Genomic DNA, 23,081 nt, shown 5'->3' with positions numbered 1-23,081 from the left:
TGCATCAGTGTTCCTTTGCCATGGCCACTTGCGTTGATTCTGAGCATCTGCTTACTCCCTTTGTAGTGAATACTGCGCTTTTAAAGGTCATTTTCAAGTACATGAAGGCCTGTTTCCTCCCATGTATTGACTAAAGGACCTAATTAAAGAAGCTATTTCAGAAATATGTAGACCCTAATTACATGAGTAACGAAAGCAAACATTCGCATTCCACAAGAGTCCACAGGGGAAACATATTTTGCTCACTGTATGGACACACATATTAACTGCAGTCAGCTGAGCTAATCAAAACAATCTCATTCGCCGACGTGGTTCATGGGGCCACTTGAGCCAAAGAGTAGGATCTGCAGGACAGCGAGCATTCTACACTCACATTCCAAGCAGTGGTTCAGGACTAATGTAGAAGCCAGGTGCCTTGTTTCTTGTTCATTCGACCCATTTTTATATGCAATATAAATTTTGTAGAATATTAGTTGGTGACAACGCTGGTGGGTTACAGTCTGTCTGCCCTACCTTTTAAAACCTCACTGCACAGGCTTTGCTTGAAGCTTTGCCCCAGTTGCTTAGGAACTGCATCTTCTGAACAGCAGCCCCGTTGCTAGGTAACCAACTCGCTCTCAGCCTGGTTTCCAGAGGTCAGCAGAGATTTCTGCCCCGCTGCCCCCAGGAGCTCCAATCAGACGCGAGCGTGCCTATCACGTGCTCTTCGGGGGCGGGAGCCAGAGTGCTGTCGGCCCCACCCTGCACTGTGGAGGGTGGGCGGACTCCACCACAGGCTCCGGGATGCTCAGGGCCGCCCCGCCCCTGAGAGCTGAGTGGGTGGCGAGGAGGGCGTGGCGGGTGCGCGGGCAGGGGCCGTTCCCTCTGGCCGTTCCCGCTTCAGCACCTGCGGTTGTCCAGTTGCCCACACCTGCAGCTGCTGCCTCCTCCAGGTAAGGGTCCCGGTGGGGTGACAAAGTTTGCGACTCACTCCGGGTCAGCGCCTCGGTGGAAGAGGGTGATGTTTGAAGGAGTTGGCTTCTGCTCAGAAACCAGCACTCTGAGGTCGCAGACTAGGGCTCTGTGCAAACTGTGGCGCTCAACCGGCTAATCCCCAGAGTTTTAGAGCCATACACCCGAGTATTAGAAGGCACAGTAAGAACTCAACAGACATATATGTGAACTTTTCCTGCATGGAAGCTGTGGTTGTTCCTAGATTTTATTTCTAAGTTTAAGCATACCGATGTCTCGAGCCTAGAATGTTACTCCGTCAAGGTGCCAGACACACTTGTATAGATTACCTTCTCTCTTTGAAATGTTTGTAGCAAGAAAATTTTGGGGAAGAACTCTGCTATAATAAATGGGCAATACTAAACCCGAGGAAAGATTATTGCATATTGAGGGAATCAATCTTCTCTTGTTCCCCATATATACATTTTTTCATCCAGATATTCATAGTAGCAAAAATGATGCTGTTTAAAATCAATTAGAATGAAATATACTGAAAAGTTGGCACATATATCAAACACAAGTCACATTTATTTCACATAAATGTTTTTAAGAAAGATTTGAAGATATGTTATATTTCTAGTTTATTCAAAATAACTCACCTCCAAAAAAAAAAAACTAAGAACACAAACACACATTTATTGCTTAAGAGACGTGAAATACTCAATTTAAAAATCAATAATGTTAAATTGTAATTGCCAGGATTAGCATTATAATATCATTTCTGGGTTTCAATAATCAAAAGCTAGCTACATGCAAGAAAATGTATGAGGATTTAAAAAGCTTGAACTCAATATAGATAGAAATATTATACATATTAGTTGACTCATGAATTGTCTTATCATTTCACATGGGGAGAACCTAACACTGTCATACTAGAGATTGTAACATGTATGGACAGAATATTCCTCTGTTCTCCGAGGGGCTGCTGCAGCTGCCTGAATGTGCCAGACCCTGATTACAGTTCTATATTGGAAGGCAGGAATCTGGGATCGTCTGATTAACTTAAGTGACTCTGAAAAGTTGTCAATTTCAGAAAAATGTGAAAATCTTGATTTAATGGATTATCTATGGATTAATGTAGCACGTGGTAGTTTTTTTTTGTTGTTGTTTTGATTGACCTATATATTTTTCTCTGCTCCCTCTTTTCCCTCCTCCTCCCCTTCTACTTTTTGCCATGATCCCCACGCTCCCAATTTACTCAGGAGATCTTGTCTTTTTCTACTTCTCATGTAGATTATATCCAACGCATGGTAGTTTGGGGACATTAAATTAAGAGTGCTTGGGAAGGTTTCTAAATTGAAATCAACTAATGATCTATTTCAAAAGAAACCCATAAAAGGAAAACCATGTTTCTGAGTGTGCTCTATAAAAACACATACATAAGCACACACAAACACACACATATCAAGACTAGTTGGATTTTAATTTGTATTGATCCAACATCCTCTTATGTTGATTTTAAAAGAAATTTTTAAAGAATCACAGACATCTGGGGGAAATATTACATATAATTGACTTTAAAAATTCTCATTCTTTTTAATTTTATAATTTAAAATTGATATATTGGAATTCTAAAGTCACACTTTGGTCACAATGTATAATAATATTATGCATAGAAAGCTATAAATGAATTAGCTTAAAATTCATTTTTTCAGGTTGATCTTCTCTAAGATGACCAGAGATAGACTGATTTTGTTATTGTTTTCTGTGACTTTGAAGCCTGTAGTCCAAGCAGAGATGAGGCAAGAGTCTTCTTTGAGCCACTCTGAGAAGATTATAACATGTCTTCTGTTTGTTTGCCTGTATGTTTTGTTTCTTTTAACTTGCTGAGCCATACGAGGTCAACATGAATGGTTACTGTGTCATTGCTAATAAGATGTATAAATTCTCTAACTTAATTTTCTGAAGCATTGTAATGAAGACTAAAATGAAAGCTCCATTAATTTGGAGGATTAGCATTTTCTTCCCATATTCCTGATTTAGTTAAAATCTGATCTATACAGAAAGAATATCAGTAGTTATTATTATTTGGATAACCAGTTTAGTTGGTCATTCATGCTGATGCTGTGTCTATGCATGGAAGAAAGAAATATTAGTTATTTGACTTTCAGTATCTTCATAGATGAATGGCCTATGCAGAATTTTTTGTTTGTTTGTTTTTGTAGCTTTGGAGCCTGTTCTGGAACTTGCTCAGTAGACCAGGCTGGCCTCAAATTCACAGAGATCCACCTGTCTCTGCCTCCTGAGTGTCTGGATTAAAGGCATGTGCTATCACCGCCTGACTAGAGTATTTTATTTTAAAATAAACCTTATGAGGAGATAAAAAAGAGTTTCTTATGAATTTATTAATCATGCTCGTTCATTTGTCTTAGAAGCATATTAAACTGCAAGTGACACTTCCAGTACCTACTACTATATGTTGTTGCCCTTTGGTAATATCATAGCCATTATTCTTCCACTGTTAATGAGACTGTGGAGATCTGAGAGCAAGCAATTACATACCAATGCCTAAGGAGAATTTTCGAAATTCCCCTAGAGATTCTGCTATAGAAACAAAACCTAGAGGGAAACTGATTTCTCATCTGACATTATTTAAGAGTTCCAAAAAGACCCAGCACTCCTTGTGTGCTGTGAAGCTGTAAAGCATCATTTAGTGTCTGGTAAGTCTATTAAAGTGATTGTAGTGCTGCGTGTCTGACACCAAGCAAGGGCTCCATAACACTGAACCCTCTAGCCCCAGGGACAGCTTCTTAGCACAGCACGCCAGCAGTCACTGCTTGGCTGCTAAAGAAAAGGCAGGGTGAATCCCATAGGGATGGCACAAACTATCCACTCCATGGACCCTGCTGCTGATGGGGAAGGGCAGCCCATGCCTCACAGATCCTAACTGCACTTGATACTCTAGTTCCTGAACAACCCCTGGCTGCTCTAACTTCAAGTGTTTTGGGACAGAGGCAGATATCTTTAGTTCTGGCAGTAGCCACTGATAACCTAAAGCTCAGCTGAAAGTTCTAGAGCAGCCAGCGCTGGAGGAATAGAACCTGCGGGTGTTGATCACTAGAAAAGTTTCAGAGAGCTCTCATCTTTAGGGTCAAAGGTCACAGATCAGGAGCTGAGAACTGTTAACCCTTGTGATGTCAGCGACTTCCGTGTGCCAGGCCTGCCCAGGACTATATCATACTGCTTCCCACTGCCTACTGTCACCACCCCGATGCCAAGACTGAGAGACACAAAACCTCCTAGAGGCCAGGATTTGAAAAGCTCTTATTTACCCAAGGCTTCAATCCAGGTAGAGGAAAGTACTCTCAAGCAGCTGGTTGAAGACATGTGCTGGCTGAAGCTGGTAGGAAACATAAATGGAGAAAGAAAATCCCATGGTCATTTTTAGAAACATTGGTGGGAAATTCAGCCATTTAAAAATTTGCTGCATTTTGCCAAAAAGAAGGGCGAAGGGACATTCTGAATTCGGAGTCACAGCTGGTCCTTTCCACGCAGTCCTCCCAGCAGCTCTGTGACATAGTGCTTCTGTTTGCAATGACAGATGTTGCTTTCATAACCTCACAGATACTTAGAGTATGCTGTGTGAGGCTATCTCCAAATTCCTGGAGTTCTGCATTCCAATTTATAAAACCCAGCAACACCGAGACTGGCAGTCATATAAATCTTCAACCGTAGGAGATAGTGCATCGGTATCATTTGCTTTGTCAGGGTTATCAGATAAATTTCATGTGCAGATAATCCTGGCAGAAGAGACGTCCATGAGGATGTTAGAACATCTAGTGCTTGCTTGATCGATTCAGATGCTGGGAGATGGGGCGTTCAAAGCGGAGTTCCTTAAGTAGCTTTCCTTGAACACAGGTTTACTGTTTACCTATTTCAAATTCTTGGCACCTTAAATTATTAACATTGTTAATTTTCCAGGAAATTTCATATCTAATAAGCTACATGTCATATTATAACATGCAGAAAAGTCACTTTGCAATTCGAAAGCAGGAAGTAATTCTTATTATACAGAACACTCATGTTAGATGTGATACAAAGTAGCTTTCATTTTCTTATAAAATATCTGCACGTAGAGTCTTGAAAATTGAGTAGTTGCTTAGTAATAGCTTGCATTTAATTCCTTGTTTTTCAATTTATATTTGAGTAAATCCCTATAAAAATGTAATTACAGAATGTTTTGTTTGTTTTGTTTAGAGATAGACTCTCACATCATCAGTAAAAATGGCCCGCAACTCATAGCAATTCTCCTGCTTGAGCCTCTAGAGTGTTGGGTTTACAGACACAAGCCACCTCACCCTTCTAGCTTGTATTTTTCTTAGATGGAACTATGATAACGGATTTGAAGGAATCATTTCAGAATTTCATGCAAGGACTCCTAGAACATGGTTATTCCATGGATGAGGACCAAACACATTCAGACTGACTCTGAAATTTAGCAATGGAAACCTGGTCTTGAACCCCTCAGGCTCTGGGTTTCTGGCGTTCTTTATTAACTCTCAAGAGTTGCAATGTGTACTTCCAATATTAGTTTTGCATTGTAATTCTTCGAGGGCTGACCCAATTTGAATAGTTAAGATTTAAATCACTTATATATTCCTAAACAATGGTTGTATCTAACAAACTGTATACATATTTAATCTCATCACATAAAACTGTTTCCTTAAAATACTAGTTAAAAGCTCCCTTTCCACAATTATTGTAACTTGTTGATTTGCTCATAAATTAACGTGATCAAAGTTTCGCATGTAAGTCTTTTGTGACTAAAATATAGTCCTTCAACCCAATGCACTATTTGGTGCATAAATTTACATAGTTAACACACTTACATTAGTCATTAAGAATATTAGAATTAAGATGCTTTGTGAAGTTACATCTAAAGCATAGATTATGGCTACCGTCAGTTAAAAATTTAAAGTCTAGGCTTGTCATCTGCTTTGGTACTAAATGGCATCTATCACCCATTTACTAAGACCAGCAGCATTAGCTTTCCTGAGTGCTTGATAAACAATAAATCAGCAGGTCACATATCTGCTAAGTCAGAATTTCTAACAAGCTCCCCAGATTTTTTTTTTTTAAAGCTAGCCTCAAGTACTGTTAAGGTAGACACAGGAGGATCTCTGTGGCTCACTGACCATGCGCTTTAATTTAATTTGGGAGCTCTGGGCCAATGAGAGACTTTATCTCAAAAGAGACGAGCAGCAGTCCTGAGGATGACCGCCAAGATTGTCTTCTGGTACCCACATACATGCACATAGCTGCACATACATACATGCAACTCCACACACACAAACACACATTTATACTCTTACATAAGAATAATTGTATTTAGGTGCACGGTGAAACTATCTCATCCACATTTCTGCCTGTTTGAATCACTGTCTTCCTTTTCTGGGTTATGCCTATTATTAGACCTTACACACAAACTCCCGGCTGTGTTGACAAACTGAAACTTACACAGGTATGAGTTTGTGAGTTCAAGCTAAAAACATTTAAGAATCTTAACCTTTTCTACTCAGCCCCTAATCCCGGATCTCAAAGAAGACTAATACTGGACTTATTGTGACCTATTTTTATCCTCTAAGCTTTTACGAACGTCATGAATTGACATACACAGAGAATCTTTACATAAAATGTTGTGTTGAGCATAAACTCAAGAGTGACAGGAGTTTAGAAAATTAGTCCTTGTTCTCACAACATACTAGACGTACTTTTCCTGATAAGTTGTCTCTACTATTGGCCTTGTTCTCTTGCTGTGCTAATCAGATAAATCAGGTGGGGATACGTTGCCTTGGCCCAACAACAATTCTGATTCAGTAGAATTAAACATGTGATCCGGATACCTGCATTTGTAGAACATGTCTAAGTTAATTGAGGTGTCAGACACATGAGAAACACATATGGTGATAGGCTGATTTAGAGAATTATAAAATATTGCTTAATAAACTGTCACCATGAGGATAGTAGTTATTTTGAATTATAGATACCAGGAATAAGAAGATTTGATATTTGTGAGCCAAAACAATAATTAAAATTATTCCTTCTAATTTTTTGTAATTTTCAAATATTTCACCAAGCAGTAAAATATTATATAATTAGAGTGTAGCTTTTTGTAGCTTTTTTTCTCTATTTGCATTCATATTTTAAACACTGCTATGGCTATTTTTCTCCACCACAAATAATTTTATTATATATGTATATGATATATATTTTGAGCTTAAATATACATTTATATATGTGTATTGATTGCTTTGATTAATCATACCATTATTTGAACATATATGTATAAAATACTTGTGTATTTCATTCATTTTATACTTTCATCCTATAAAATTAAGAAGTATAAAAAACAATACTCTAATTAGTTTTGTTGATCAAAATTTCTTCCCTAAGTAGTATATATTTATTGATTAATGAATATTTTTAATAAATAAATGATTTGGAAAGTGGTCAATGAAATTATAAGTAGTTGGACTACTCTCCAAAATTTTATCACTCAGAAATTGCTAATTATTTTAATTTTAGTGTATGTGTACATACCTATATATAAATGTAATTGTTTTCATAATATACTTCTTAAACTACTTACAGTCTTTTTTCCAAATCATTTATTTTTAATACTTCTTTGTATATTAATATACTTTATTGGAATGTTTACATTAATTTAATGGAATAACATAAAATTTCAAAATTTTAAATAATTTGTCATTTCATAATTGATTTTAAATTACACAAGTAACTTTCAAAATTTGTTAGTAGTTTGTATCAGTTTCTACCCCAAAATAAAAATGCTCATTTAATGATTATGAATGTTAAATGGTAAGTTATTATAAATTATTATTTTTTCTCTTCTTTCCCTTAATCTCATTATCTGAGAAAACAAAGTCTAATACGTAAACTTTCACAACTAACTTTGTGGCCATCTATCTTCTTTCAAAATTTGCTGTTTCTGTTGTTATCTTTATGATCTTGTTCAAGTTTTTTGCTTCATACATCTTAAAAATTAGAAGACAATCAATATTACAGATTTTTGTTTTTCTTAATGTTCAGAAGTCTAGAAATTTGGTCAAATACTTTTAGCAAGATAAAATGTGCAATCGGTTTTCCAAATTGTTGTATTTATAAAATTTCTTTCTGTATTTTCCTTCATAGATGAATGTTATTTACTCTATAAAATAGTGATACCACAATAGTTCTTCGGCTAAATATACAATTGTTGTGGCTCTGGTTTTAGATAAGCTTTCTTTTCTTTTCCACTTTTCCACTTGCTTTGTTACAACATTAATGATTGAATTCATACATGATAGACAAGAATGCTACCTTTGTAATGCACGCCAGCTCTTTTTGACTTTTGCTTTGTCATGGAGTCTCACTAATCACCTAGGCTGGCTTTGAACTTTTCTGTAACCTAAGGCTAACCTCAAAACTGAGATTCTTATGCCTAACACGAAGTAGCTCAGATTACAAGCCTGCACCATAGGGCCAGCTCTATGAATTTTTAAATCAGTATAATAGAGATAAATGCCAACATGAATTTTCTCCAATTGTATGCAACATTTAAAAATATCTTTATAAGCTCAGAAGGCTGTGAAAGAATGAACTGAATACTACTGGATATGTTAACGTGTGTGTGTGGGTGCAGCTGGAAAACAATATACTTATGTTTATTTGTTTGTTTATTTCCATGGGTATATATCCACTATGAATGGCATTTGGTTACATAAGGACATTTAGTACAAATATACATCATATATATTAACACATACACATACATAATGTATTTTGAGTGTTCTTTTCTCAAGTCATACATTTTCTGCCTCTTCCTTCTTTCCACTACTCTTCTTTGTTCCCATAGTAGAACATTTCACTATCACTTTCATGATGTGTGCGTGCATGCATGTGATCTAGTGCATTCAAGTGTGTGTGTGTGTGTGTTTATGTGTGTGTGTGTGTGTGTGTGTGTGTGTGTATACACATGTCATAAAGCACATGTGGAGGTCCGGCTTGAGACAAAACCTCCGTTTGTTGGTGAGAGCTGCATACAGAAGGTTGGTTGACTTAGGAGTTCCTGGTTTCGTCACTCTCTGCCCCCCACTTCCGAGTAGAAGCTCTGAGATTACAGAACATGCTGTTGCACCCAGTTTCCCTTGGGCTCTGGGGATTTGAATTCAAGTCTTCACCCTTGTGTGGTGAGTATTTTACCCACTGAATTCCCCCAGCCCCTTTTGTTCTTCTGCCTATTTTTTTCCCTAAATTGAGGCCATATAATGAATTAGTGTTAATTAAATTTATGCATTCTTTCTGGGATTAAGACTGTTGAATTTCTATCAGCATTATCAGTTATCAATATGTTCATATTACCTTTCAAAAAGCAGCTATGATATCCATCATTTAGCTTATCTTTAGTGAGAATTCCTCTTAGATTATAATGTAGCCCTGAGATATTATTTTGACTGAGGTGATAATATTTGTGAATGTGCGTTTTTACTCATAATATTATAAGTAAAAATGACAGCTCATATGTAATATGAAAGCAGGCTGCATTCCCAGCACCCGGCTAGCTTAACCCCTGAAATAACCACATGGAACTTGTATTAATTTAAACATTGCCTGGTCCATTATTTTTAGCCTCTTATTGGCTAACTCTCACATCTTGATTTAACCAATTTCTAATAATCTGTGTTCACTATGAGGTCATGGCTTACCGGGAAAGATTCAGCATGTCTGACTTGGTGGCTGGCTCCATGGCAGCAATCTCTGCCTGCCTTCTTCCTCCCAGAATTCTGTTCTGCCTACTCCACCCACTTAAAGGCTGCCCTATCAAAAGGCCAAAGCAGCTTCTTTTATTCAACCAATGAAAACAACACGAATAGAGAAGAACCTCCTACACCACTCATATAAATTAATCTATAATGATAGAATTTGGCTAGATTTAAACTCACTATAGACCCCAGAAGTAGAGGTTCTCTTGCCCAAGACTCCCTAGTTGTGGAACTCTAGACATAAGCAACTATGTTTAACAACTATCTTCCTCTTAATCCCTGAATAGAAGGCAAATGTTTAATTTATAACTTTACTTGGTCTCTTGGAAATATGTACCCTCTCAAATATTCATATTTGAGTCATTATTTTGTTCAATGTTTTAATTTCTTTAATCACTTCTTTCATTCAACTATCCATCCATTATATCATTTCCTCTACTTATTCTTTAGCCAGTATAATAGTTCAAAATTATATGTAAAATGTTTATCTCTCACTGTTCTCCATGTTTCTGGACTTAAGGCTCCATTTTGCCATCTGATATCCCTTCTACTCTCTGCATTCAATATATCTGATGTAGGTGGGAGCTTGGGTGACCCCAAAGGTCTGTATGGGGAAGACTCTGTCACCAATGTGGCACTGTTGATAGGAGGTAGAACCCTTACAAGAAGGGACACAATAACATCTTTAGGTTGTTAGGGTCTTGATTTGAGGGAACAGTGAGACTCCAGCCTTCTCTTCCTGTTGATCTTGTCTCATGGTCATAGGGTATAGTGTTTTGTTTGGCACGTGCTTCTGCCTGGCTGCTTTGCTTTTCCATAGCGGGAAAGCAACAGGGCCAACCAATCACAGACAACACCAAAACTGTGAGTGAAATAAACCCAGTTTATGAGTTGATTCACTCGGGAACCCACTACAGTATCAGAAAGCTGACACTCTATCTTAATCAAGCATTACCCTTATATGATCTCCCTATTAGATGGCAGAGATCTAGAACCTTCCTTGAGTCTTCCTTATCCCTCACTTTCCCTTAGCTGTTAGTTTAAAACCTTGTCATTGTCTCTGTAGCTCGTGTCTTGTTATTCTGATCCCCGTCTGTATAGAATTAGGATGATATTCATCAACCTCCAACTCTGATTGTCAGTGTGTTTGAAATGGTTCAAAGACCCCCGCCCCCAGCACATAAGCAGCATCATTCATATTCTGTGTCATGAACTCTACAATTTGACATCTTCTTAGCCCCACCTATTTGTCCCTCTCCACGCTGGACCATCTCACCTTAGATGTGGATAAAGAGTGCTTACCTGATAGTTTAAACTTTTCCTTTTTGTAGAGCCTTCTTGACTACCTAAAGCAGAGTACCTTAAGGTACTCCGCGCCTTCTGTTCTGAACTTCTGTCCAGTCTCTGAAGTAGCTGGAGTTACATACTGTAGATACAGGTGTTCGTGTCATTGGAAATAAAGTCAGATGCACATGATAGAAATACCGTCAATAAAAATACCATCTTACATAGCTAGGCAGATGAAAATAGTGTGTTTCAATAGTGATAGAATTACTGCAAGCCTGCAGTTTTCTTGAGTTTTATGAAATAATGAGGTCAAAGATATGTTTTAGACAGGAAAATACACCCTTAATAAAAAGTAAAACAGCTTGTTATATTTTTCTGCTGAAACAAACTGACTTTCATAGAAAGTGAAATGTTTTTCTCTGAATGTTGATTGCTTGTGGTCACATTTCTTATAAGTATAGTGTATTTAGCAGGAACTCAAGATAAATTTCCTTAGAAAATGAAATCATTTTAAATAGCTCTTGGAACTCCATTTTATAGTATCATAACTAAAAATATATAGCGTATGACATATTATAATGTATGCTGGATATCTTAGAGTTGCATTAACGTTAGTGAGTTGTTACTGAAATGCAAGTCTTGCTTTTGGTTGTTTGTTTTTCAGTAGTTTTAGGTTGAAATGAACTGGAGATTCTAATTTACAAAAATTTTGCTGAAAATTTCAGGAGATAATAATTCAGTTATAAATTACAATTAAACTGTTAAGAAATAAATAACTATATGCTCAGTAAATATTTTTAAATGAAGACAGCGTTACAGTTCTTTGTGCAGATGATGCCATAGCATCCGGACAACTCAGTAGTAACATGGCAATTGAATTAGTGTGTTATGCCAATGGGAGAGTGTGTTACAGTGTTCATCTCCCAGACTGAACTCTTAGGGAGATTTCTGGGGCTCTTCCCCTGTATCCACCCTCCCATCTGTGACAACCGGACTGTGGGTTGCCTGATATTTAGGAGCCATTTCTTGTGCTTCACCCAACAGTGACAAATATATGTTTTATTTTGGTAGAGGACAAGGCCCAAGATGTTTTACCGAAGAAAAAACAACCAGTAGATGGCGTTTAGGAAAGCAATGTTTGTTTCTCTTTTTTTTTTTGGGGGGGGGGGTTCGAGACAGGGTTTCTCTGTGGTTTTGGAGCCTGTCCTGGAACTAGCTCTTGTAGACCAGGCTGGTCTCGAACTCACAAAGATCCGCCTGCCTCTGCCTCCCAAGTGCTGAGATTAAAGGCGTGCGCCACCACCGTCTCTCTTTTCTTTTTTTTAAAACTTATTTATTTATTAAAGATTTCTGTCTCTTCCCCGCCACCGCCTCCCATTTCCCTCCCCCTCCCCCAATAAAGTTCCCCTCCCTCGTCAGCCCAAAGAACAATCAGGGTTCCCTGACATGTGGGAAGTCCAAGGACCCACACCTCCATCCAGGTCTAGTAAGTTGAGCATCCAAACTGCCTAGGCTCCGCCAGTATGTGCAGTAGGATCAGAAACCCATTGCCATTGTTCTTGAGTTGTCAGTAGTCCTCATTGTCCGCTATGTTCAGCGAGTCCGGTTTTATCCCAGGCTTTTGCAGATCCAGGCCAGCTGGCCTTGGTGAGTTCCCGATAGAACATCCCCATTGTCTCGGTGTGTGGGTGCGCCCCTCGCGGTCAGCAGAAAAAACAAGGGCTTCTTGAATTTTGAATACAAATGGATGGAAATAGAAAACACTATCCTGAGTGAGGTAAGCCAGACCCAAAAAGAGGAACATGGGATGTACTCACTCATATTTGGTGGTTTCTAGCCATAAACAAAGGACATTGAGCCTATAATTAGTGATCCTAGAGAAGCTAAATAAGGAGAACCCAAAGAAAAATATTTCTCTTTTCTCTAACAAACTGAAAGACTGTTTCTTAATCAAAGGAAGATTTGGGAAAGTATACAGTGTTACAGAGCTACTGTATCAAAAGAGAGTTGGACTCTGCTTTTCAGCACCACTGAAAGATTCTCCCAGATTTTCCTCTTGCCTTTTTCCAAGGCTCTTAGTTGAAGCTTGTGAAAAGAAATGCAAACTCAGGCTGCGCCTGGTACTTCCTAACTAATACTAATCCCTAACTAATACTGTGCCTCACACTTTCCATTTAGGAACTAATTGTGCTTTTATCAGAGTATGTAAGAATAACAGAATGTGGACGCGAGGTTAGTGGTGTAAAAATGGCAGGCTGAAAACAGCAACATTTCAGAGTCATACTCAATGTCTGGGTCTCAGAGAGCAAGTCAAATGAAACTGACAAATGTCAACGTAAGTCAGAGCAGAAATGATGGAGGCAAAACTTGAGAGAATAAGCAGAAGCTTACTTTTCTTGATCATCTTTCTTAGACCAGTGGAATAGCTATAGGACAATGGTTCTCAATGTATGGGTCACGACCCCTTCAGTGGGAAGAAGGACTCTTTCACAGGGGTCGCATGTCAGATATCCTGCATATCGGATATGTACATCATGATTCATAACAGAAGCAAAATCATAGTTATGAAGTAGCAACAAAGATAATTTTATAGCTGGGGTCTCCACAAAATGAGGAACTCTGTTAAAAGGTGGCAGCAGGAAGGTTGAGAACCTTGCTACAGAATGTTCTTTTCACACTGATTTGAGAAACACAAAGATATAAATGAAAAAGCTTGATAGTCATGGCCTGCAGTGGAAACAAGTAAGTGACTTTTGCCCATCTATCACTGGGCAAAGCAAGTTGCATCGCAACCTCAAAGGCAATAGGCAGAGATGTGGCGTCTTCCCATGATGAAGTTATGAAAAGATGAAGATGAAGAGAGAAATATATGAAAATCAGAACTAAAAATAAGACTTCAGATTCCTTGTAGGTTTGGATGTCTTATGCTCATAGTATTTAGTCTTCTAATCAATTTACTTCATTATTTTTATTTTAAGTGCTAACAGCATTTGATTTTTATCATTTCTTTTCATTGCTAAGTGCAAGCTATGTAATAATCTGCTTATGTGAATTGATAACATTTGTGGGTAATAAACTATTAGTGATTTATACAGATGGACATAGATCCTGAGATGCAAATATGTGGAAAAATTCACACTGTGACATTTTCGTCCTGCTGATTACTGCTGATTGGCCATGACATGCATTTTTAATGAGGGCTAACTAAGGGATTCAGTTGTGCCCTTCAGAAAGGTGTAGGAGATAAACCCCATTTACCATTATGACATTAAAGGAAGTAAAATCAAAATACATGGAATAAGACCAAGAAAAAAAATTGTGCAATACAATCTGGTATGGCGTGGCAGGACATATTTTGCCTTTAATATTGGAAGTAAGGTTAAATTATAGGGCTGTAGTTAAAGGTTGTTGTTGCTTCTGCAGAGGACCCATGTTCAGTTCTGAGCAATCATAGTGAAACTGGCAGACACCCCTAACTCCAGCTCTGAGGTATCTGATGACCTCTTCTAGCCCCGGAGGGTTCCCTCATTCATGTTTTCATACTCACATACACACACGCACGTACACACAGGCACACACATACATGATTAAAATTAAAAACCCTTTAAATAGATGTACTAGTAACTTTTCTGTTGCTGTGATAAAAGGATTTTAACTAAGGCAACTTACAGAAGAAAGAGTTGATTTGTATTCACAATTCTAGAGGGCTGGAGTCCTATGGTGTGGACAGTAAGGCAGCAGGTGCAGGCATGGGAAACGCAGCCAGGTTCAGAGGACTGGAGTCCATGTAGTGGGGACAGTCTGGCAGTGGGTGCAGGCATGGCAGCAGTAACAGAAAGCCAAGAGCTCACATCTTCCATGGCAATCAACAGGCAGAGAGTTAACTAGAAATGGCGTCAGTCTCTAAACTCCCACCTCCAGTGACATAAATGCTCCAACAAAACCACACCTCCTAAACCTCCCCCAAACAACACCTCCAAAAGAGGGATCAAGTACATGCGATAAGCCTTCCCTGGACCTTCTCCTTCAAAGAGCTAAGGTAGTGCTTTGGAAAATGTATCAACAAATAAAGCATAGCTAATATGTGCATGCCTCATAAACAGTGTATTAATAGTAACTACACTGGGCTTATAAGAACATAATGCACAGCTGGTATTTGACATGATAACAAAACATATTTACAACCTCTGGTTCGTGTTTTAACCTCTAAAGCTTTGTAGTAAACTATTTGGTTAGCCGCTTCACTACAAGAAAATGGATTGTAACTCCTATATGATTGCAATCTCGTTTCATTTTCAGTGCATTCTTTAGTATCCTTTCCAAGTATCAGAAATATGTGCTGCTTATTCATGGGTACCACCACTAGATGGCAGTTCCCTGACACTCTGTGTGCCAGTTCCCCTAGCAAACATTTCATAACTTCTATACAGTGAAGAATAGGCAGCTTCTTTGTTTTGTTTTTGGCTTGGGAGAACTCACACTTTAAACCTACAAAAATTACTTTCCATGGAGTTTTTAATATCAGGTATTAATATACAAAGGTGAAGAATTTTGATGATATGAGAAGAAAAATGTATCTACTCAGGGTCTTAGAAACTGAAAGAGCTCATTATTCACAGAAAAGGGTGAAAAGAAAATACTGCCCGTATAAAAGCACCAAAAAGTAAAGATCAATACACATTTAATGTGCTGGTTAGGTTTTGTCAATTTAACACAGCTAGAGTCACCTGGGAAGAAGGAACCTCATTGAGGAACTACCTCTGCCATACTGGCCTGTGGCAATGTCTGTGGAGCACTTTATTAATTTCTAATAGATGTAGGAGGGCCCATATTTCTGTAGACAGTGACATGCCTAGGTGGATGGGCCTAGGCTATGTAAATAAATTCACAGAGAAAATCTGGGTCTCGACTTCATGTCCTGCCCCTGGTCTGTCTGGAATTTCCAGCCTTGGTTTTCCTCGGTGATAGATAGTGATCTTATGCAGAATGAACCTTTCCCTTCCCACCCTGCTTTTGGTCACGGTGATTATCACAGCACCATAGAACCAAACTAATACACGTGAGTACTGCAATGAAATCAAGGCCCTAGTTATCAGCCTACTGCAGCAGTCTGGATCAGGCATCATGGCAGTGGCGGGGGGGGGGGTTGCTAAGAGCAATGACATTAGAGTGCTGAAAAGGGCTTTGCAAAGGTTTATAAAGCTTATTGAACAAATATACTAGGAAGGAAAGATACATTAATGAAATGACTAAATGCAGTTTGATGGGGTTTGCCTCTGGTCACTTCCTCGAGTATGATGGTAGTGGTCCAAATGACCAATAATAACAGGAGAAAATTATTGTTTGTTTGTTGGTGATAGAAAAAGAAGCTTCCCTTGAGAGACCTAGTTGATACTGAAATGCCTAGGTAGAAATCTGAAGTTTCTAGGTTAAGTAGGGAGTTTGAAATGAAGCTGATGAGATTTGCAAGCTTAGAGTAGGCCCCATACATGGGGAGAGGAATTAGCTCTAGGAAGCAGTCACTGAAATGGGTGGTGCTAGCTAAGATTCAATAACAGATGAAAGTCATATGGCAGGATGTAGATCAAATATTGCAAGCCGCCCAGGCAGTGGTGACGCACGCCTTTAATCCCAGCACCGGGGAGGCAGTAGCAGGCGGATCTCTGTGAGTTCAGGGCTGGCCTGATCTACAGCTAGTTCCAGGACAGTGAGGGCTGTACACAGATAAACCCTGTCTCAAGAAACAACAACAAAAAATGCATAAGAAAGAGAGAGGAAAATAGGAAGGTAAGGAAAGGTCTGAGATTCCAACTTTGAGGTCATCAGGAACAAAATTCTCTGTGTGAAATAAAGAGCCAGGCAGAAGAAGGTCCAGAATGAGGGACAATATCAAAATGGAATGACAGAAACAAGCACTTGGAACTTCCTGTAGTAGCCAGAATCTATGCCCATGCTTTTTGGTCTGAAGTTGCAAGCAGACATTAGTAAAAATACTTCTAAAGAATAGGGATCACAGTAAGGATGAGACTGTTCTCAACTAACTAGTGATGCGAATTTTCACCCATATGTCCCTTTCCACAACAGAACAAAGCTTGCCTTTATCCTTTTATGTGAAGGCGAAGTCACTCAAATAGAAACACAAAACACACTCTTTCTCCATATCTTACAGTTAGGGTTATATTGTTGTGAAGAGACACCATAACCATGACAGCTCTTAGAAGGGAAAACATTTAATTGGGGCTGACTTACAGTTCAGACATCATTATGATAGGAAGCATGACAGCATCCAGGCAGACATGATGCTGGAGAAGGAGCTGATGGTCTACATCTGCATCAGAGGGGAGCAGGAAGTCAGTGTCACACTAGATCTTGCTGGAGCATTTGAGAACTCAAAACCCACCCCTAGTGATGCTCTTCCTGCAACAAAGTCATGCCTACTTCGATAAGGCCACTATTAGTGCTACTCCCTATGAGACTATGGAAGCCATTTTTATTCAAACCACCGCACCATATATAATGTAGTATATATTATATTATACCATTATAGCTAGTAATTATTTTTCCCAGAACAAGTAAAATTAAACTAATATTAAACTGTGATTTTTATCATGCTCTAACTTTTTAGCACTTTATTAAGAGATGCACAACCTTTAAAATTTTGACGCAGCTACCTGAGCTGCAGTTCATTACATGCTAAATTATTTATCTCTCAAGTATGGTAGGAAAAACAAACATGATTGATGGATTTTGCTCCCTTTTTGTTATTTTCCTGGAATTTAAAAAACCTGTTAACTTTTATAAATCATTTGTTTTTGTTAAAACAAATCTAAGGTGTTTCTAGAAGGTGAGTTAAGGCCAAATACTTGATAGTCATTTCCTGGAACTCCACAACGTAAAGTTGCTTTGGTTTTCAAATTTGTATACAGGATGGAGTTTTCTGATGTAGCTTTCTCTCAATATCTTTGTGTAACTTATGAGAACTGCTTCAGTTGAAATGCTTGTCTAGTATTAGCTTGCTGTACTCAACATGATTTCACGGGGCGCTCCTGGTGAAACTTGTTTGGTTGAAACCCATTGTTGTTACTTCAGGCGCTGACAGTTCTCCCAGCTGACTGGATTAAAGCACACACAGTCTATGGCTTGGATGACTTATAATTCTCATTGGTTTGAGCAAGATGATTGGTATGAAGGACTACAAAGAGTAAGATATATTTATGTTGTAATTACAATTTTCTGTGAGGGTTTTTTTTTCTTGCTTGCTTTTCTTCCTAGAGCTCTGTTTCATTCCTTATATTTGTGGACATTTTGTAAGACAAGATTCTGAGAATATGGTAGCCATTTAAACAGAAGTAAGAATATAATCTGTGACAATAGCTGTAATTTTACACTGACCAAAGGTTCCCTCCCATTTCAATTGTAGATGATTTTCTTTTTCAGTTTTGACTGGTACTTACTGTCCTCTGGATGCTAAGTGGTTGTTCTACCCTGATCTCTATGCCCAGCCCTCTTTATATTTGTGTTTTGAGACAGAATCTCATTAAACTGCCTAGGCTGGCTTTGAACCTGTGGCATTTCTGCATCAGTCTTCTGCACAGCTAGGTAGCCTGAGGCATGATCCCTCTGTAGATAAACTCCAGTAATATTTTCAGACTGTCTTACCATTGCGCTATAAAATACTATTTTGAATGTGATTCGTGTGTAAAAAATATCAATTATTACAAACCTTTTCCCATAAATAAAAGCATTTAATTAAATAGAAAACAGTTGTATGCTAATACTACTTAGTATTATGACACTATTATTAGAAGAAAAATAAACATCCTGAGTACCACTGTATCTGATAAATTTAAGAAAAATTTAAAATATTTATAATTGTTTCAAAGGCAGTTAAAATGTTACCTTGACAACTCAGTCCATTATTCTGAAGAAAGTATAATTTGCGTTGCAATGGTAAAAGGAAAATGTCTTCTTTAAAATATGCCATGGCAAAGTTTTTAATTTTACTTTTTCAATGGAGGATTTGTTAATATTTAGGAGAAGACTGTGGATTTTCTTTGCATTAAGTTGTGAACAAAAGAGCCCGTGTTTTCGTGAGCTTTAACCATGGTTCTCCTCCTTGGGGTTCAGTGGCACATGCTACTGAAGACACGCAGTCATTTTTCTCTTTATATTTGCTTCCCTTGCACTCTGTTCTAATCACATCAATCACAGATATTTAATCATCATTTTACTTCTTTTTAATTATGAGCGATCATCAGTGCATAGCCTCTTGGGATTTTTTTCATATATTCTTTTTGTTTTCTTTACTGTGGAACAAGATGATAAACATTCTGGATCTAGTAGCCATCTGTCTCTGCAGAAAAACATGCATAAAGTAAATTTTAAACATTCTTCAGAAAAGATGCCATGACTTGGTAAAGAGCTCTCCATCCTGAATTCTAAACTTCAATAATGAGATAATACAATAAAAATGATGGGGAAATTTCAGCCTATGAGTTTTAATAGCAGAATGCCAAACTCTACGAAGTAAACATGACATTACAATGCCAACACACTTTTAAAGTGTGTGAGTACACCTTAAATACAACAACAATTTATATCAATGTTTAAAAAAGATTTTCTTTTACATGCAATCCATAAGGTGATAGTATAATTTAGGGACAAGGAAGAACTGATTTTAACAAAAATGCCTTTTACTAAAATGTATGTTATTTTAAAGTGCCTTTGCAACATCACACAGAGATCATGAGGGTTTAGAGTCTTTCCCTTTTCAGCCACTATATTATTGTGGGCCTTTGTAACTAAACCAAGGCGTTAAAAGGAGTATTCTAAACCACAAAAAAAGTTTACCCCTAAAATTGGCCATATCGTCTTTGTGAATTTGGGTTTCTTCTTGCTTAGACTTTGCTCATTTGTGTACAGGCATGGGTGAGATGAAAACTCACATTATAGTTGTCGAAAACTGGCACAAAAGTATTGGCTTTAATCTCCACCAGACATCCAGCTTATTTTACAGGTTGTGCTTTTTATATGTGTGTGTGTAAATATATATGGACATATGTATGTATATATAGAGAGATGGCTATATGATTACCATTTAAAAATGTTAGTAAGAAACAAAGTAAATTTCTAAGTTAAAAATTACAAACTCAAAATGTTGAGTTTCAAAACTGACATATAAGTGTAAGTTTGTTATATAGAACAATAAGTTGACACTTATACTTTACTTAATAATGATTTATGACTTAAATATACAAGCACACATATATAAACTTTTATAATTTATTTTAACTGTATTATAATTCCATACCATTTATATTTTAATAGCTTGATCCTTTTATAATAATCCCACTCATTCAAAAGTAAACATCACTACCTCTAAAACCCTAATATATAAGATAATTCTGTGGCTTGTTTTCTGCTATATTTCACCTACTACAAAAGAGTATATTTGCCATAATCTGTGCATGTGTAATTTTGCATGTTTTGTATATGGGGCTGAGAGCAAACCTAGAACACGGGTTAACGAAATGAAAATAATATCCCTGTTGATGTCAACCACATGTCATTTGCATGTGGCTTTAACAATGCAAAGGTTTTCTTCCTGAGCCCACTACAAATCCGTATTATTCAGTCTGCTTTTGCGCTTAGTTTTTCAGTAAGGTGCTCGTGTTATTTCTGGACAAGAAGGATTATTTTTCCCAAATGGCAGATGTTCAGAACACAAGTGAAACTCAACTGACTCACAAACCATGCTGCATGACGAAGTGAGAATAGTGAGGATTTTTTTTTTCTATCTGTAAAATGTTACTTGCCACAGCAAAAAGTTTGTCTTTCCATGTGACTTTTTGCAGCATATATTTAAGAAATTACGAAAACCGCTTTTACAATGTCCCTTAAGTTGAATATTGTCTACTTTTAGTAATAGAGAATCACGAACTGTGTAACTATTCATGCTGACAGCAGAGATGTTTGAGAATTTCATTCCATCTCCTAATAAAATCTATAAAAGTCTTACATCTATTTTATGATCCCGCTGAAAAAAAAGTATTCTAGATAAATGTTAGGATTTATTAAAATGCCCAATATGTTTTTTTAATGCAAGAGTATTTATTTGTTTATTGATACACAATTTTTTTAAAAAAAAACTATATTCAAAATCAAGTGTTTTTAAGAATAAATGCAATTTTTATTTTTTCCTATTTGCTATTTTAGTATCTGGCTTAAAAGATTATTCAGTCCTAAACTTTAAATGGAGTTAATAGTGAGAGCGGCCTCCTCACCTATAATCCCAGCATTCTCATGGTAGAGACCAGAGAAGTGCTGCAATTTCAGACCATCCTGTATTAGGAGAGTTAGATGACATCCTGGACAACATAACAAGTCCCTGTCTCAGAAAAACCAAAATATACATAAATAAAAATAGATAAAGAAATGTAACTTATTGTATCATAGATTTGCAAGACCTATTTAATATGGAAGGTAATGGCACACGCTTAAACAACTCTGAAGCCCATTAGTTTCTATCCAAAGCTGATCTCCTTGACAGATAAGAAAACAAAACAATAAATGAAATTAATAACAAGGCAGAAAATACTGCGTAAGAGAGAATCTAATTTCCAGAACTATTATATCATTCAATTCAAATGTCAAGTTTTTAAACCAAAAGTACCAAGACCTAACGAAGAGGGGTTATTAGCATGTAACCCTACCTACTTGGAAAGCCCGGACAGATGGCTCACGGTTTCTAGTTAAAGGCCAGCCTGAGCAACTTAGTGAGACCTTGTCTAAAAATAAGACTATAAAGAGAAGGGTTGGAGATAGATGTTTCTTAGTGGTAGAGTACTTGTCTAGTATTACATATACATATTATGTATACATGTACATATATATATATGTATATGTCTATTAGACAAAGACTTTACAATAACTATTTTAAAGGTGTCCAGACAACTAAAAGAAGACATGGAGAAAATCAAGACAGTAGTGTGTGAAGACCATGGAATACTAAAATAATCAGAAGAGCAATGTTAGGTTGTGAAAAGTCCAATAACTGAATTAAAATGTCATTACAACAATTCATAAGGCTTTTTTGGCAGACAGGAGAAAAAATACCTGTAGATTTGAAAGCAGGGAAATAGAAATTGTTGTCGGGACAAAAAGAAAAAACACTACTCCATAGCTACAGAGAAACCTTGTCTCGTAAAAAAAGGAAAAACAAAACTACTGAGAGAAGTAACTGAAAGTGAAGGACCTAGGAGATAGCACCAGCAGATTAGCATGTTCTTGTGTTCAGAGAGGAGAGAGGACATGTAAAGACAGATTAGCAAGTACAGCCCCATGTGAAGACAGAATAGCAAGTACAGCCCCGGAATGACTCACCATGAGCCTTCAAAATTTCAGCCAGATTCAATTGACATGAATTCTAATAGTTCCAAATGAAGTCAGTATGAGCAAACGTTTTATGAGCAAAGACAAGACAGAGAATCTTGAAACCAGTAAGAGAGAAGCATATTGTCACATACTCTGTGCCCTCTCTAGGATAACCATCAAGATTCTTATCCATTGGAGACGAGAGCATAAAGACAAGAAATTGCTGCAAGAAAAAAAAATGTTTGTCGACCAAACTTTCCATATCTGACCAAACTATCTTTAAAAAAATGATCCTGTAAACAAATATGAAAGAATTCATTACTGTTTAACTGTCCCAAAACATTTTCAAGGGAATATTCCTGGCTAAGAGAAAAGAACACTAAAACATTACCACTACACTATATGATATAATGATGATTTCAATAAAATAGACACATGGGTAACTATAAAAGCTAATGTTGTAAACAATAGTTTGTAATTCTATTATCATGGTTCATCTGATTTTAAAAACATAAAATTTAAACCCCTAGTCTACAAGTAGTATCACCACAACCTCTGATGTTGGCTTAAGAGACCTAAGTATTCAAATGAAGGATAGAAAGAATATCTGTATATATTCTGTAATGGACCAGTATTGTCACTTATGACACTTGTACTTTAAATAGAATA

The 23,081-nt window shown here is 37.3% G+C and overlaps 1 protein-coding gene across 3 annotated transcripts in view; it reads left to right on the top strand.

Annotated features, from left to right (window-relative positions):
• The first annotated feature begins 764 nt into the window (after positions 1-764).
• The window catches only part of Wdr17 (WD repeat domain 17), an 81,726-nt gene continuing 59,409 nt past the window's right edge, over positions 765-23,081 (top strand). For 2 of the 3 annotated variants that reach the window (XM_026786964.1, XM_026786963.1), the window contains exons 1-2: positions 765-932; positions 18,129-18,240. In XM_026786964.1, the coding sequence (XP_026642765.1) occupies positions 18,175-18,240 (66 nt within the window). In that variant the 5' untranslated portion in view covers positions 765-932; positions 18,129-18,174. The remainder of the gene's footprint in view (positions 933-18,128; positions 18,241-23,081) is intronic. The other variant, XM_013352051.2, reaches the window with a different exon arrangement.

The sequence above is a fragment of the Microtus ochrogaster genome, linkage group LG7_11 (assembly GCF_000317375.1).
Source record: "Microtus ochrogaster isolate Prairie Vole_2 linkage group LG7_11, MicOch1.0, whole genome shotgun sequence".
NCBI lineage: Eukaryota > Metazoa > Chordata > Mammalia > Rodentia > Cricetidae > Microtus > Microtus ochrogaster.
Note: the sequence above shows the minus strand (reverse complement) of the source record. Positions and strands in the feature narration are given on the sequence as shown.